Genomic DNA, 12,677 nt, shown 5'->3' with positions numbered 1-12,677 from the left:
AGGCTGATCTTGAACTGTACCAAGACAATTTTGTTAAAAATTATACAACTGCTATTGTTCTGATAGTCATATACCATCCCATGTCTGCACAAATATAGTGAAGAGTGCATTCACATGATAGAAATGTAGTGCCCACAGGGATGCATATCTGAAGCTTGTCTCCACCTTACTGAGACCCAGGGGATTTTGCGTATTGATAGACTTTATTTTTACTATATTCTCAGTATTCTACTTGTAATTTCAAATGTTGGAGTTCACTTAATTTTTTTTTTTTTTTTTTTTGAGCTGGGGTCTTGCTCTGTCACTCAGGCTGGAGTGCAGTGGCACGATCTCGACTCACTGCAATCTCTGCCTCCTGGGTTCAAGCGATTCTCCTGCCTCAGCCTCCTGAGTAGCTGGGACTACAGGTGCGTGCCACCACGCCTGGCTAATTTTTGTATTTTTAATAGAGATGAGGTTTCACCATATTGGTCAGGCTGGTCTTGAACTCCTGACCTCATGATCCACCTACCTCGGCCTCCCAAAGTGCTGGGATTACAGCTGTGAGCCACCGCGCCTGGCCCACTTTAAATTTTTAATCTATGACATAATTGTTTTGTACATACCCAAGAAAAAGGACCAAAATATGACATGAGAATATTTTAGAAGTTTTTAGCTTTTTAGTGCATCTTGATAGAGTGGAAGATATGATGATAAAGTATGTAGCACTTGGGTCAACAATCTAGTTTCTTCAGTAGCTGAGCAAATATTTTAAATATATCTACTTAGCACGTAGTCCAAGGGGATGTAGTGTGGAACAAGACAGACATGGTCCTTGGCCTCCTGGGTTTACAATTTATAATTGCTGGATTACAGAGTATAGAATAGTAACAAAATGATATAAAACTTAAGTGTAAAAGATAAAAGTGCAACAGGAGTCGTGTGAGTTTGAGTGTGAGGACAGACAGCATGGCCATGGTGGCATTTTGCTCTGCCTCCTTAAAAGGTCACTGGAAGTTGGTTACTTCCATTCTGATATAGGCCTCACCCTCCCCTGGCAACCCAGTCCACTAACACCTGTATTTTGCTGAAGCATAAAACCTTTAAGCCAATGTTCCCGTCAGAGCCCAGACAGCCCTCTGCGGGTTGGAGAGCTCTTACTGGATTGCACTGACAAAGGCTAATCTGTTCCGGGCAACTCTCGACACTTTCCTCTGTGTCAGCACAGTCACCTGGAATGTGTTCCAGCCACAGCTGTGACTAGATAATCTCACTTTGTCTCTTAGCCCTGTCATCTTCCACACCCCTGAAGTGTCAGTCTCTGTAGGCCTCTGTCCTTTCCGGCAAGGCTATTCCAGCAAGGCTTCAGGCCTGCAACCCCTTCTCAAGCCATCCCCTTCATTGTCCAAAATTTTTGCCAGGCCTTCTGCTGTGTGCTTTGGACTTCCTACAGGCATGCATTCTATAGATTAACAGGGATGCTCATCCTGGCTAAGGATTCCACAGGTTTAAAACCAAGCTCATTGGAGTTTGATGTATTAATTCTCATAATTAGTCATATGTAAGTTTACTGCTGCTGGAAGTGAAGCTGAGACCAAGATGTGAAGTGCCAGACGCAGAGGCAAAATGATTATATATAGATGAGGGAGATAGATCTTGAGGAAATCTCCTGCGTGGGACTGGACACTCAGGAAACAATGTTTCCTTCTCATGGAAAGCAGATGGGATGCCTAGAGATGACTGTGACCTGCAGTGCTTACGTGATGTAAACTTGGTCCTTTGTGCCCCTTCCCAGAGGTGGGAACATGAGAAAATGTGGAAGGTCTACTCATCTCCTGCTAAAAGCTCTTACATTTCATAATCATGATTATTTGCTTTATATATGTTTCCTTCAGTAGCCCATGGAAGGTAAGAGAAAATTACAAGTAGACTTACAGTTGGAATCTTAACTTCTTGGCTGAGTGAAACAGCTAAAGAGATGGGGACACTCTCCTCTTCCTACCCCTACTTCCACCTCTGCCCTACCTCCATAAGACCGTCTGGTCACACATACAGATGCTTAATTGTCAAGGTCAAGCACCATCCCTCTATCACTCACCCAAGAAACTCATTGCTGAGGGAGTGTCGCTGCCTCTCAAATCCGGGACGTGTAGGTGGTTGTAGAATCTCACCTTTCAGGCGGAAGTATAGGAAATGCACAGGCGAAACTACTAGGCCCTGCATTTGGTAGGAAATAAAGACTAAAGTCTTTGGACAAATTTGATCACTTATATAATTTCTGTTTCATTGGGAGCAAAACAACCGACACAAAATCGTGGCCAGAGGAAGAAGGTATTCCTGGACCGGGCACGATGGCTCACACCTGTAATCCCAGCACTTTGGGAGGCCAAGGTGGGTGGATCACCTGAGGTCAGGAGTTGGAGACCAGCCTGCCAACATGGTGAAACCCCGCCTCTACTAAAATACAAAAGATAACAGGGTGTGGTAGCCTGCCTGTAGTCCCAGCTACTGGGGAGGCTGAGGCAGGAGAATTGCTTGAACCTGGGAGGTGGAGGCTGCCATGAGCCGAGATCGTGCCACTGCATCCAGGCTGGGTGGTAGTTATGGTATATTCTGACATACACGTACTTACATTTTCATTTTATCAGATCATTTTTCTCTTCCACAGAAACTCTGTGAAACTCCAAATACTACAATGTTGGGTTTCTTAAAACAGCCAGGGACTCCAGCATACGGCACCCTCCATTCCTCCTCTGGAAGTGCTTTTCATCTATAGCTATTAGAGTTCTCAGTTGAAAATTACAGAAACCAACTTTGGTTAACTTAAACATAAAAGGAATTGATTGCCAAGAAACCCAATAATGAGAAGGCTTGAGAATCAGGGTCGGAAGATGGGCAGGAGACAAGTGAGGCTGTGCAGCTGCAGCTGGAATCACGGCCCGGGCCCGGCACAGGGTCAGTTTGTTGTGGGGCCTGCTGCTGGGTCACCACCTCTGTCACTGCCATCACTGAGCCCTTGGCTATCTGTGTTCTGTAGTTTAATAATAAAATGTATGTAAAAATTAATATTTTAGAGTTAAAAATTACCATGACACTGTATTATTAAAAATTCTACTAACCTCTGTTTTCAAATTGTCTTCTCCTCACTTCCCCCAAATTATCACATGAGAACAGACAATAGACTATATCACATGACAGGAAGTGGGGCTTTTAGGGCGGAAGTGAGTATTGGAAGTCCTTTCTTTGCCCTACTGAAGCCCGAACAATATTGGGTATGGCATGTTTAATGTTACAATATGCCTCATGTCCTAATGAGTCATGGGACCGTCAGTTGAACTGCTGCTTGTGCTGTGAAAAATTTCTCAAGTTCACCGTGCCCTTACACAACTGTCTCAAGGTCCAGGGCGGGACATGGAGATGGCAGAACCTAAGTCATGTGCTAGTGCCTTCTTTGTAAGGCTTCCCAAAAGTGTGCCCTGCCCCCACCTCCTCTGGGATTTCCCCCACAGTAGAAAGGGGGTTTGGATGCTGGAGAGTCAAAACAGAAGACTTCATAGTGCGCTTGTTTGCCCTTGCTGATACCCAGTGTTCTCCCACCCGCTTCACATCCTGGCCAAGTGACTGCTGCTGCTCTCCAATCTCCATGACCAGATCTGGACAGGGGTCAGGTCAGCGTTCATTTTGTCCTTACTTCTGTTTCAAAACCTTTGTTTTCTCCTCATGTTAGATCTTTCTGGAGGCTCATGCCCTCTGGCTAGAATGTCCTTTATACCATTGTAGTTGGGGTTATTTACTAATTTGTCTCTTCCACATTCATTAGAAATGTCATCTAGCTCCCCTTTCTGGTTCTATCTTTGTCCTGAGTGTGACTTTAATATATTTATGCCTTAATCATCTAACATTTGACTTTATAATTAAAGTTGATCTTATAGTTGGCTTTACAGTATGAGTTGGCCTCCATTTCAATCCTATAGACAACTTTAACACTAAACTGAATTTATCATCTATCCATTCCAAACCTGCCTCTATTCCTGAATTCTTAGTTAACAGTGTGACTATCCTCCAAGTTTCCCAAGCCAGGAAACAGTGAGTCATTCTGAATCCTCTTCCTTTCTGGGCATCTAATACCCAATCTAGTTACTGTAGATACCACATCCTTAAAAATCTCGAATCCATTTCTTGTCTCTATTTGTCTTAACCATTGCCTTAGTACAAGTTTAGATTTCTTTTCATGTGGATAACTGTAATATCCTTCTAACTTGTGTCTATTTTTAAAATGCATTCTCTTCAATCTATTCCCATATGCCAAAGTAATCTTCCTAAAACAAATCTGATCATCTCATTCTTTTCCTGAAATCCTTTTGTGGCCCCCTTTGGTCTCAGAATAAAAATAAAATTCATCCCTTTAAATAAAAGTCTGACCTTGATATGACCTTTGACTATTTTTATGATTCAACTACTGTATTTCCTGTTAGGTGAATTTTGTTCCAGACAAATATAGAATTCTCCAAAGTGGTGGTTTACGCTCTTTGCTTCTTTTCTATGTTTATTCCTATTAATAGTTTATTTTGTTTTTTGTTTTTTTTTTTTTGAGTCTCGCCCTGTTGCCCAGTCTGGAGTGCAGTGGTGTGATCTCGGCTCACTGCAACCTCTGCCTCCCAGGTTCAAGCAGTTCTCATGCCTCAGCCTCCAGAGTTGCTGGGATTACAGGCATGTGCCACCACACCCGGCTAATTTTTGTATTTTTGGTAGAGAGGGAGTTTTGCCATATTGGCTAGGCTGATCCTGAACTCCTGACCTCAAGTGATCCACCCGCCTTGGCCTCCCAAAGTGTTGGAATAACAGGCGTGAGCCACCGTGCCCAGTCCTCGTATTAACATTTTAAAACTCAATTAATTTTTGAGTGATATATTATAGGCAGGTAATATTTTTGAGATTTTCAGTATGGGCTTGTGATCCAACTTGGAGCCAGCAGAGGCATTATCTGGGACTTTTCTCCTGAAGGAGCAGGAAAGGCCATATTTTGCCTTTCAGGATAGGGTGCTGTAAAGATGTGAACCTGGGATTCCTACCACTTGGAGTAGGAACTCACAGAGTAGGGTACTCATGACAGAAAGAATGACATCCATGTCTAGAGGGAAGCAGAGATAAGGACTAGTGCAAGGGAGTATGAGAGTAAGAAACCAAGTCTTGGTGACTTTATTTGGGTCCTAGATCTATCGTGCTTCATGTGAGACCTATTCTGGTCCTTTCTAGCTATTTGCTGATTAAATCCATTCCTCCACTTTTCACTCCAGCTAGAATGATTTAGCTTTTATCACTTGAGATCAAAAAAGTCCGTGGAAATTCAATAGAATCAAAGAATTAACATTCTTTATAATTGTAGTTTTTAACATGTTGGTTCTAGCTAGTATAATTTTGACAGATGGTTTTCATGGGAAACCTAGAGGCTTGTGTATATGTATGTGTTAACTTTTAAGTCTACATAAAGAGGGCTGTACTAAAGAGTAGCTCAGACTTTGCCTGAATTAGCCCTGGAAGTATAAAGAGGGAAAATGTGTCTTTTTAGAAAGCTTATTTGTAATTTTATATCATTTAGCCTAATGGTTCTCAACTCTGGCTGTACATTATATGCATCTAATAATTTTTTTTTTTTTTTGAGAGGGATGTCCCAATATGTTGCCCAGGCTGATCTATCAACTCTTGGGCTCAAGGGATCCTCCTGTTTCAGCCTCCTGAGTAGCTGGTATTTTAAGTGTGCACCACTGTCCCGGCAATGCCTGTGACTCTCCCAGACAAAGTAAATAGAATGTCTAGGGATGGGAGACAAGCAATGGTTTTTTGTTGTTGTTGTTGTTTTTTTAAGCTTCTCAGGTTTCTACTTTCAACAAGGGTTGAGAACCACTGATCTAACATAACATTTTTCCTCTTTCCTTTGAGGAGTTCAGGTTGCTCACACATGGCATTTGTTGGCCTCCTTTGCTCAATGTAATGTTCCCCATAGTGAGCATAACATTAGAAACTCAGTTGCTGGCTTTCATGTTGTTTTCTAGGTTGACGTTACTTTCTGCAAAACTGGCCAGGAACATATGATGGGGCACGCCAACCTTTATTTCTTAACGTAATAATGTGGCTATAAATGCAAATCTCTATAAACTGAGTTACCCTAAATTGACTTGCTTAGATTTGTATTTTCTGAGATTTATCTTGGTAACAGCTTTCTTTAAAAAAGTGACACTAGAAGTAAGGAGAAGATAACTTTCAGGAATAAAACTGATGCAAAAGAAAACAATTAGAATGATACTAAAATAAACTCAACTTATGTAATTATGTGTTTAATCTGTGGACAAAAATGTTCCTTAGATTCAGATGTACATTTTAGTCTATTTTCCCTAAGAGTTCACCAACATTTCCATATTAAAAGCAGTTTCTGTCCAAGGTTAAAAGTATATTCATTTCAGTTTTTGATGATGTATCTGATTAAAGACAGATATGTATATGTGTGTGTATGTGTGTGTGTGTATATATATATATATATATTTTTTTTTTTCTTTTGAAACGGAGTCTCACTGTCACCCAGGCTCTAGTGCAGTGGCACTGTCTAGGCTCACTGCAACATTCTGCCACCAAGGCTCAAGTGATTCTCGTGCCTCAGCCTCCCTAGTGGCTGGGATTACAGGCACCCAGCACCACACCCAGCTAATTTTTTTATTTTTAGTAGAGATGGGGTTTCACCATGTTGGCCATGGTCTTGAACTCTTGCCTCAAGTGATATACTGCCTTGGCCCCCTAAAGGGCTGGGATTACAGACGTGAGCCACTGCACCCTGCCAAAGGCAGATACATTTTTCTTAATTCTCAGTTTATGACAGCTACCAGTTGCCTTTAGGTATTATATATACACAGACACATACACATACATATATTTGTTTACTCTAATTGCAATAGTGTTTAAATAAATCCACAGAAAATGATGGCTAGAAAGAAAACAATAGAAAAATGTAGAAATTAATTAAATTTACTTAATTAATCATACAAGCATTTAACAGCATGCTGGCAGGGTGCAATGGCTCATGCCCGTAATCCCAGCACTTTGGGAGGCCCATGTGGGAAGATTGCTTGAGGCCAGAAGGTCAAAATTAGCCTGGGCAACATAGGAAGAGCCCCCTCTCTACAAAAAAATTTAAAAATTAGCCAGGTGTTGTGGTGTGTGCCTATAGTCCCAGCAACTCAGGAGGTTGGGCAGGAGGATCACTCAAGCCTAGGAGCTCGAGGCTGCAGTGAGCTATGATCACGCCACTGCACTCCAGCCTGGGCAACAGCGTGGGACTTGGTCACAAACAAACATCCAGCACGCCTTCTTTGTGCCCCACATGGCCTTCAGGCTGAGAGGAATACAATGCTGATCATCTGGAATTTATAATCTAATTGGAATGAGAAGATATAACAGAAAAATTAAATAAACTTACAGGAAGTAGGTGATTGAATGTCAGTCTGAATGGTAATGACAATAAGTACTGTATCTCAGATAAGAGATGTGTACAAAATAAGCTTCCTAAAAGATGTGAAATGAGAAAGACTTTTTGGATTTTCTCTGTAGGCTTCAATTCCCTGTGGTGGGTTTTTAGTTTCATATTTTTGACAAGATCCAAATCAGAAGCAAGTTCCCTTGTTAGTCAACTTTTTGTTTTCACAATCTACCTTTTTTAGAACATTGCTTAGAAAGTTATATATTGAGGGGTGAGCTGACATTATTTCACTAGATGTCCAAAATTTAAAATATGTAGGTTATAGTTTTAAAAATTTGGATTGAATTTTTTTTATCTCTATTTCTTCTGTTACAGTAGAAGGTTGTGCGAGCTCATAGAGAAATCTTGGCTGTTGGTCTAGAAGGTTGTTAGTGAGTGACAGGGCTGAGATCCACAAAGCCTTTGGGGAATGGCTAATTATTTTAACCCGGGGGCTCTCATGAGCTTATTGACAAGTAGTCAGACATTCTGGCCTTCCCTAGGCATTTCCAGTTGCCCTTTCTAGTTTATCTTACCTCTGCTCGGGAGTGGTAGCAACTAGAGGTGTCTCAGTCATTCTGAATAATTAATGATTGACTTTTCCCACCCATTACAGTGCCTATCCCACACAGATGACAGTCACATGTGACAATTCTAGAGTGGAAGAGAAAGAAATGAAATGTGGTGAACAGTTGCACCTATCTAATATGCTAGGTTTTTTGTGCTTGTAAGGGTGTGTCTAAATGGAAACATTATTTGCCACATGTGTCTTGGTGGGCAAAAGGTACAAAACAATTGCTCTAGCATAAGGATAGAGGTATTTCTCTCTCCGTATACTTACTGGGAAAGAAAGTTCCCCTCCATTTTTTTTGTCTGGGTTTAAATCTACTTTTTGGTGGCTGGTCAAAATTGCTTTCCTTTCAGCCACTTGAATGCTGGTTCAATTAGGCCCTTTCTCCTCAGGGCAACTAACTCTTGTAAAAAATCACCTAAGTTGCCCTTGATGTTTAACGATGCCATCCACTTTTAATGACTTCTTGCTGGTTTTTTTTTTTTTTTCCTCCTGAAATTCTCTGACTTTCTTTACATATTTGCCTCTTTGCTTTCATTCACGGTGGCTTTTTATTTTGATTCCTCCTCTGAGCATCAACTTCTGGTCCACTGTCTCAAATAAATTCTAGTATATCTACCAACTAATTACATTTCAATCCCTACAATGTTAGGTACCTTGGGCTTTTTCAAATTACTTTTGATTTGGGGAAAGAATTGTAAAAAATGTTTCCACTGCAATTATTTAATGATTCAACCTTCATAGAAACTTAAACTTCAGAGGAGCAAATAGCCTCAACAGAGGACTAATTAAGTTTCATGTTACCCTGGCAAAGTAGGGAGAATAAGTACGCAGTGAGGCTGCAATCATTTTCTCTGAAGTTCGATTAAAAGCCAAGTTTTAAAATGTTAGACCAGTGCTAATCTGCATGAGTGCTTCGGGTTTCATTTGAGAAAGAATTGTGGTTGCAAACATTAACACTAAAATATGTGAATCTATTTCCATAATCAGGGTCCTATGGGATGGAGCCTAGATTTAATATGGCTTTGGCGCTTACATGTTTTCCAGTACCTTGATTAATACTGTCCTCTCATGTGGAACCCAATCAGGGGCAACCTGCCAGAGGACTATTTTCTATAAATTTAAGCTGAACTAATATCTGTGGAAATCTTAAGACTAAAGAAGAGTTGATGAATATACTACAATTAAAGTTGCCTTGTGAATTGAAGAATGAAGCAAAGGATAATGAACATATTGAAATGATTCCACATGTTTTATGCATGACACATTTGTAATTAAAACAGATCCTGAAGGTAAGTTTGTATATACTAACATAATCATTGCAAAAAAGCAGAGTGTGTTATTAAATATCTCCAGGGCATATTTCCCAAATGCAGAATGTGAAAATTTGGTGCATTTCACTTCCTCAACAGTTGCTTATTAGAAACTAAAGATTGGGTGCCCTGGCAAAACATACTTGTTAGGAAATTTGTCTATATGAATCAAATATATGCATATTATATAATCATCTATTGGTTCATTCCCAATATACAACTTTCTAAACAATGTTTTAGAATAACTTTAATTTCAATAACTCAATTAAATATTAGCATTTGTCAGCCAGGTGTGGTGGCTCATGCCTGTAATCCCAGCACTTTGGGAGGTGGAGGCTGGCGGATCACCTGAGGTCAGGAGTTTTGAGACCAGCCTGGCCAACATGGTGAAACCTGGTCTCTATTATGTGAAAAAAAAAATAAGAAATTAACATTTGCCAAAATCGCTCAGTCTTACCAGAATCCTTCGAAATCTTTAACAACTCAGTGGTTATTATCCGTAGCAGCTCAATGCTGCGTGACTATTATAGCCTGAGCCACCTCAGGATTTAATAATGATAACAAATGCTAATAATGATTTACATTTGTGAAATATATCAATCCCTTTGCAGTTTTTAAAATATTGTTACAACTTGTTTGATCATTTGATCTTTAAAATGTAGGAATAAATATTCTCTTACAAATGAGGGATATGGAGGCAAACTACATGTTCCATAGACTCTCATTTTTAGATTATAAGTAAGAACTAGTTCCAATAATCTTTTGAATGAGTTATTAAAGTTGACTAAAATTTGGTTTCATAAATGAAAATTAGCAGGTAACTAGGGATTCTAATTCAGTATCTTTTGGCTAAAGCATCTGGCTATCATGTAGTTTTGACAAGTTTGCAAAACTCTTATTGCCCTTGTTCACATTTAGACAAATGCAATTCCTACAATATCAAAGAGAAATTCTTATCCTTAAATCATTCCGTTTTTTTGAGTATGGTATTATTTTTAGTTGCTGCTCTTTTGCTTTGTAGTTTTAAGTTAGTGTTGGGAGTTGTTTGGTTACAGTGTAGAGCGTTGCATATTTGCAACAACTGTATTCTTGGCCCTACTTTTCATCGAAAGTAGATTTTTAGCTGTGTGTGGCAACTTCTAAACCACTAAGTTGTCTGTATGCACAGGTATAAACCAGAATGTTTCTGTATTGAGTGAAGCAGATTCTTACCACAGCGAGAATGGGTGGGATGAGAAGGTCTTGGGGTCTTTGACTTTCCTTAAGTGGACTGTGTTAAACAGTGAGAACTACTTGTCTTCAGGAGTCCTGAGTTGGAGAATTACAAGTACCTGCTTGCTTGGCATGTGGTTACAGAGGCTCTACATAGACACCTCCAATTTTCATAAAGACCATGTTGATGTCATGTGTTTGTAAGAAGGAGGGGTAGGCCTGCTTGCATTGAATCCAGGCTTTTGCTACACGACTATGAAGAAATAGAATCACAATTGCATGGGCCAGAGCCACCGTTAAACTTTATATATACAATGTGTAAAAGTATTATTCTATTTTTTTCCCTGAAGCCATGATTTCTTACATATGCCTAACTAAAACTCTAAAATTAGAGGGAAATGGACAGATTTGCCAGTCTAACTTTCTTATTTTTTGAAGGGAAAAAATGAGCTACAGAGAAATGCAGTGATTCAAGATCACAGAGGCTGAGATAGAATCAGTGATCAGAGTTCAAGTGTCCTTTTATTTTCAATTTTTAAATTTATTTTTTGCATATGAAATATAGTCACGATTCAAAATTACAATAAGGCTTATAAATTTCCCTTCCATCCCATTCATCAGCCAAGCAGTCTTCTCTCTTTGTAAGGAAACAATGCTATGAGTTTTGTAAACATGCTTCCAGAACTACTTTATGTATATGCCAACAAACATGTAAGCAGACAGTCCCCCCTCTCTTTTCATAAAAATGGTAGCATACTCTTCACATGGTTTTATACTTTGTGTTTTTTTAACTTAACATTTGAAATTATTTTATATTGTTACAAAAAAAGCATCCTCATTAATTTTAATGGCTGTAGGATCTTTCTTTCCCCTCCCTCCCTCCCTCCCTCCCTCCCTCCCTCCCTCTCTTCCTTCCTTCCTTCCTTCCTTCCTTCCTTCCTTCCTTCCTTCCTTCCTTCCTCCCTTCCTCCCTTCCTTCTTTCCTTCCTCTTTCTTTTCTTTTCTTTTTTCTTTTCTTTTCTTTTTTTCTTTTTGACTTTTGGTGCCTAGGCTGGAGTGCAATGGCACGATCTTGGCTCACTTTAGCCTCCTCCACCTGGGTTCAAGCAATTCTCCTGCCTCAGCCTCCCGAGTAGCTGGGATTACAGGTACCTGCCGCCATGCCCAGCTAATTCTTTGTATTTTTTTAGTAGAGACGGGGTTTTGCCATGTTGGCCAAGCTGGTCTCCAACTCCTGCCCGGCTTGGCCTCCCAAAGTGCTGGGACTACAGGCATGAGCTCCAGCACCCTGCCGGCATAGGATATTTCATTGAGTGGATATATCATAATTTATTTAGCCAGTCACCTGTTGACAGGCTTATAGGTTGTTTCTAGTCTTTTGCTATAACAAGTAACGCTGCAGTGCATATCTTGTACATGTGTTGTTTTGTACTTGTTTGAATATATCTATGTAATTTCTAGAAAAGGAATTTTCTGTGTTTATGAGTAGATTATCTGATATATATTGCAAAACTGTACTTCAGAAAGGTTGAATCAACTTATGTTCTTGCCATAAGCAATTATACTGCTTATTTTCCCATATTCTTACCAACAGAGTGTTATTAAATGTTACCTATCAACGTTTTTCAGAAATTGAAAAATGATGACTGAGTGTTGTTTTAAGTTGCACTTTTTTTTTGAGACTGAGTTTTGCTCTTGTTGCCCAGGCTGGAGTGCAGTGGCACAGTATCAGCTCACTGCAACCTCTGCCTCCTGGGTTCAAGCAATTCTCCTGCTTCAGCCTCCCAAGTAGCTGGGACTATAGGCCCCGCCACCACGCCTGGCTAATTTTGTAGGGGTTTCACTATGTTGGCCAGGCTGGTCTGGAACTCCTGATCTCAGGTGATCCACTTGCCTTAGCCTCCCAAAGTGCTGGGATTACAGGTGTGAGCCATCACGCCTGGCCTTAAATTGCACTTCTCTTATGTTGAGAAATTTTGAACATCATTTCACATGCTCCAGAGCCATTTTGTCTTTCCTTTTCTGTGAACTGTATGTCAATATGTTTGGCCATTTTTCTACTAGTTTGTTGGTCTTTTCTTTATCAGTGTTTGGG

General features: G+C 40.1%; 1 protein-coding gene across 5 annotated transcripts in view; it reads left to right on the top strand.

Annotated features, from left to right (window-relative positions):
• Positions 1-12,677, top strand: part of LOC105478808 (methyltransferase 4, N6-adenosine) — a 129,542-nt gene that overhangs the window by 46,811 nt on the left and 70,054 nt on the right. For 2 of the 5 annotated variants that reach the window (XR_011617058.1, XR_011617060.1), the window contains one exon: positions 9,146-9,349. The exons of 2 other annotated variants lie outside the window; for them this stretch is intronic. Coding sequence is in view for 1 of the 3 variants with exons in the window: in XM_011736437.3 (XP_011734739.2) it covers positions 9,105-9,112 (8 nt within the window). In the remaining 2 variants the exon portion in view is untranslated. Of the gene's footprint in view, positions 1-9,104; positions 9,350-12,677 lie in introns of those variants that run through there. One more of the 5 variants, XM_011736437.3, reaches the window with a different exon arrangement.

This window comes from Macaca nemestrina, chromosome 19, assembly GCF_043159975.1.
Source record: "Macaca nemestrina isolate mMacNem1 chromosome 19, mMacNem.hap1, whole genome shotgun sequence".
In the NCBI taxonomy this organism is placed as follows: domain Eukaryota; kingdom Metazoa; phylum Chordata; class Mammalia; order Primates; family Cercopithecidae; genus Macaca; species Macaca nemestrina.
This window is presented reverse-complemented; position numbering and strand designations above follow the sequence as displayed.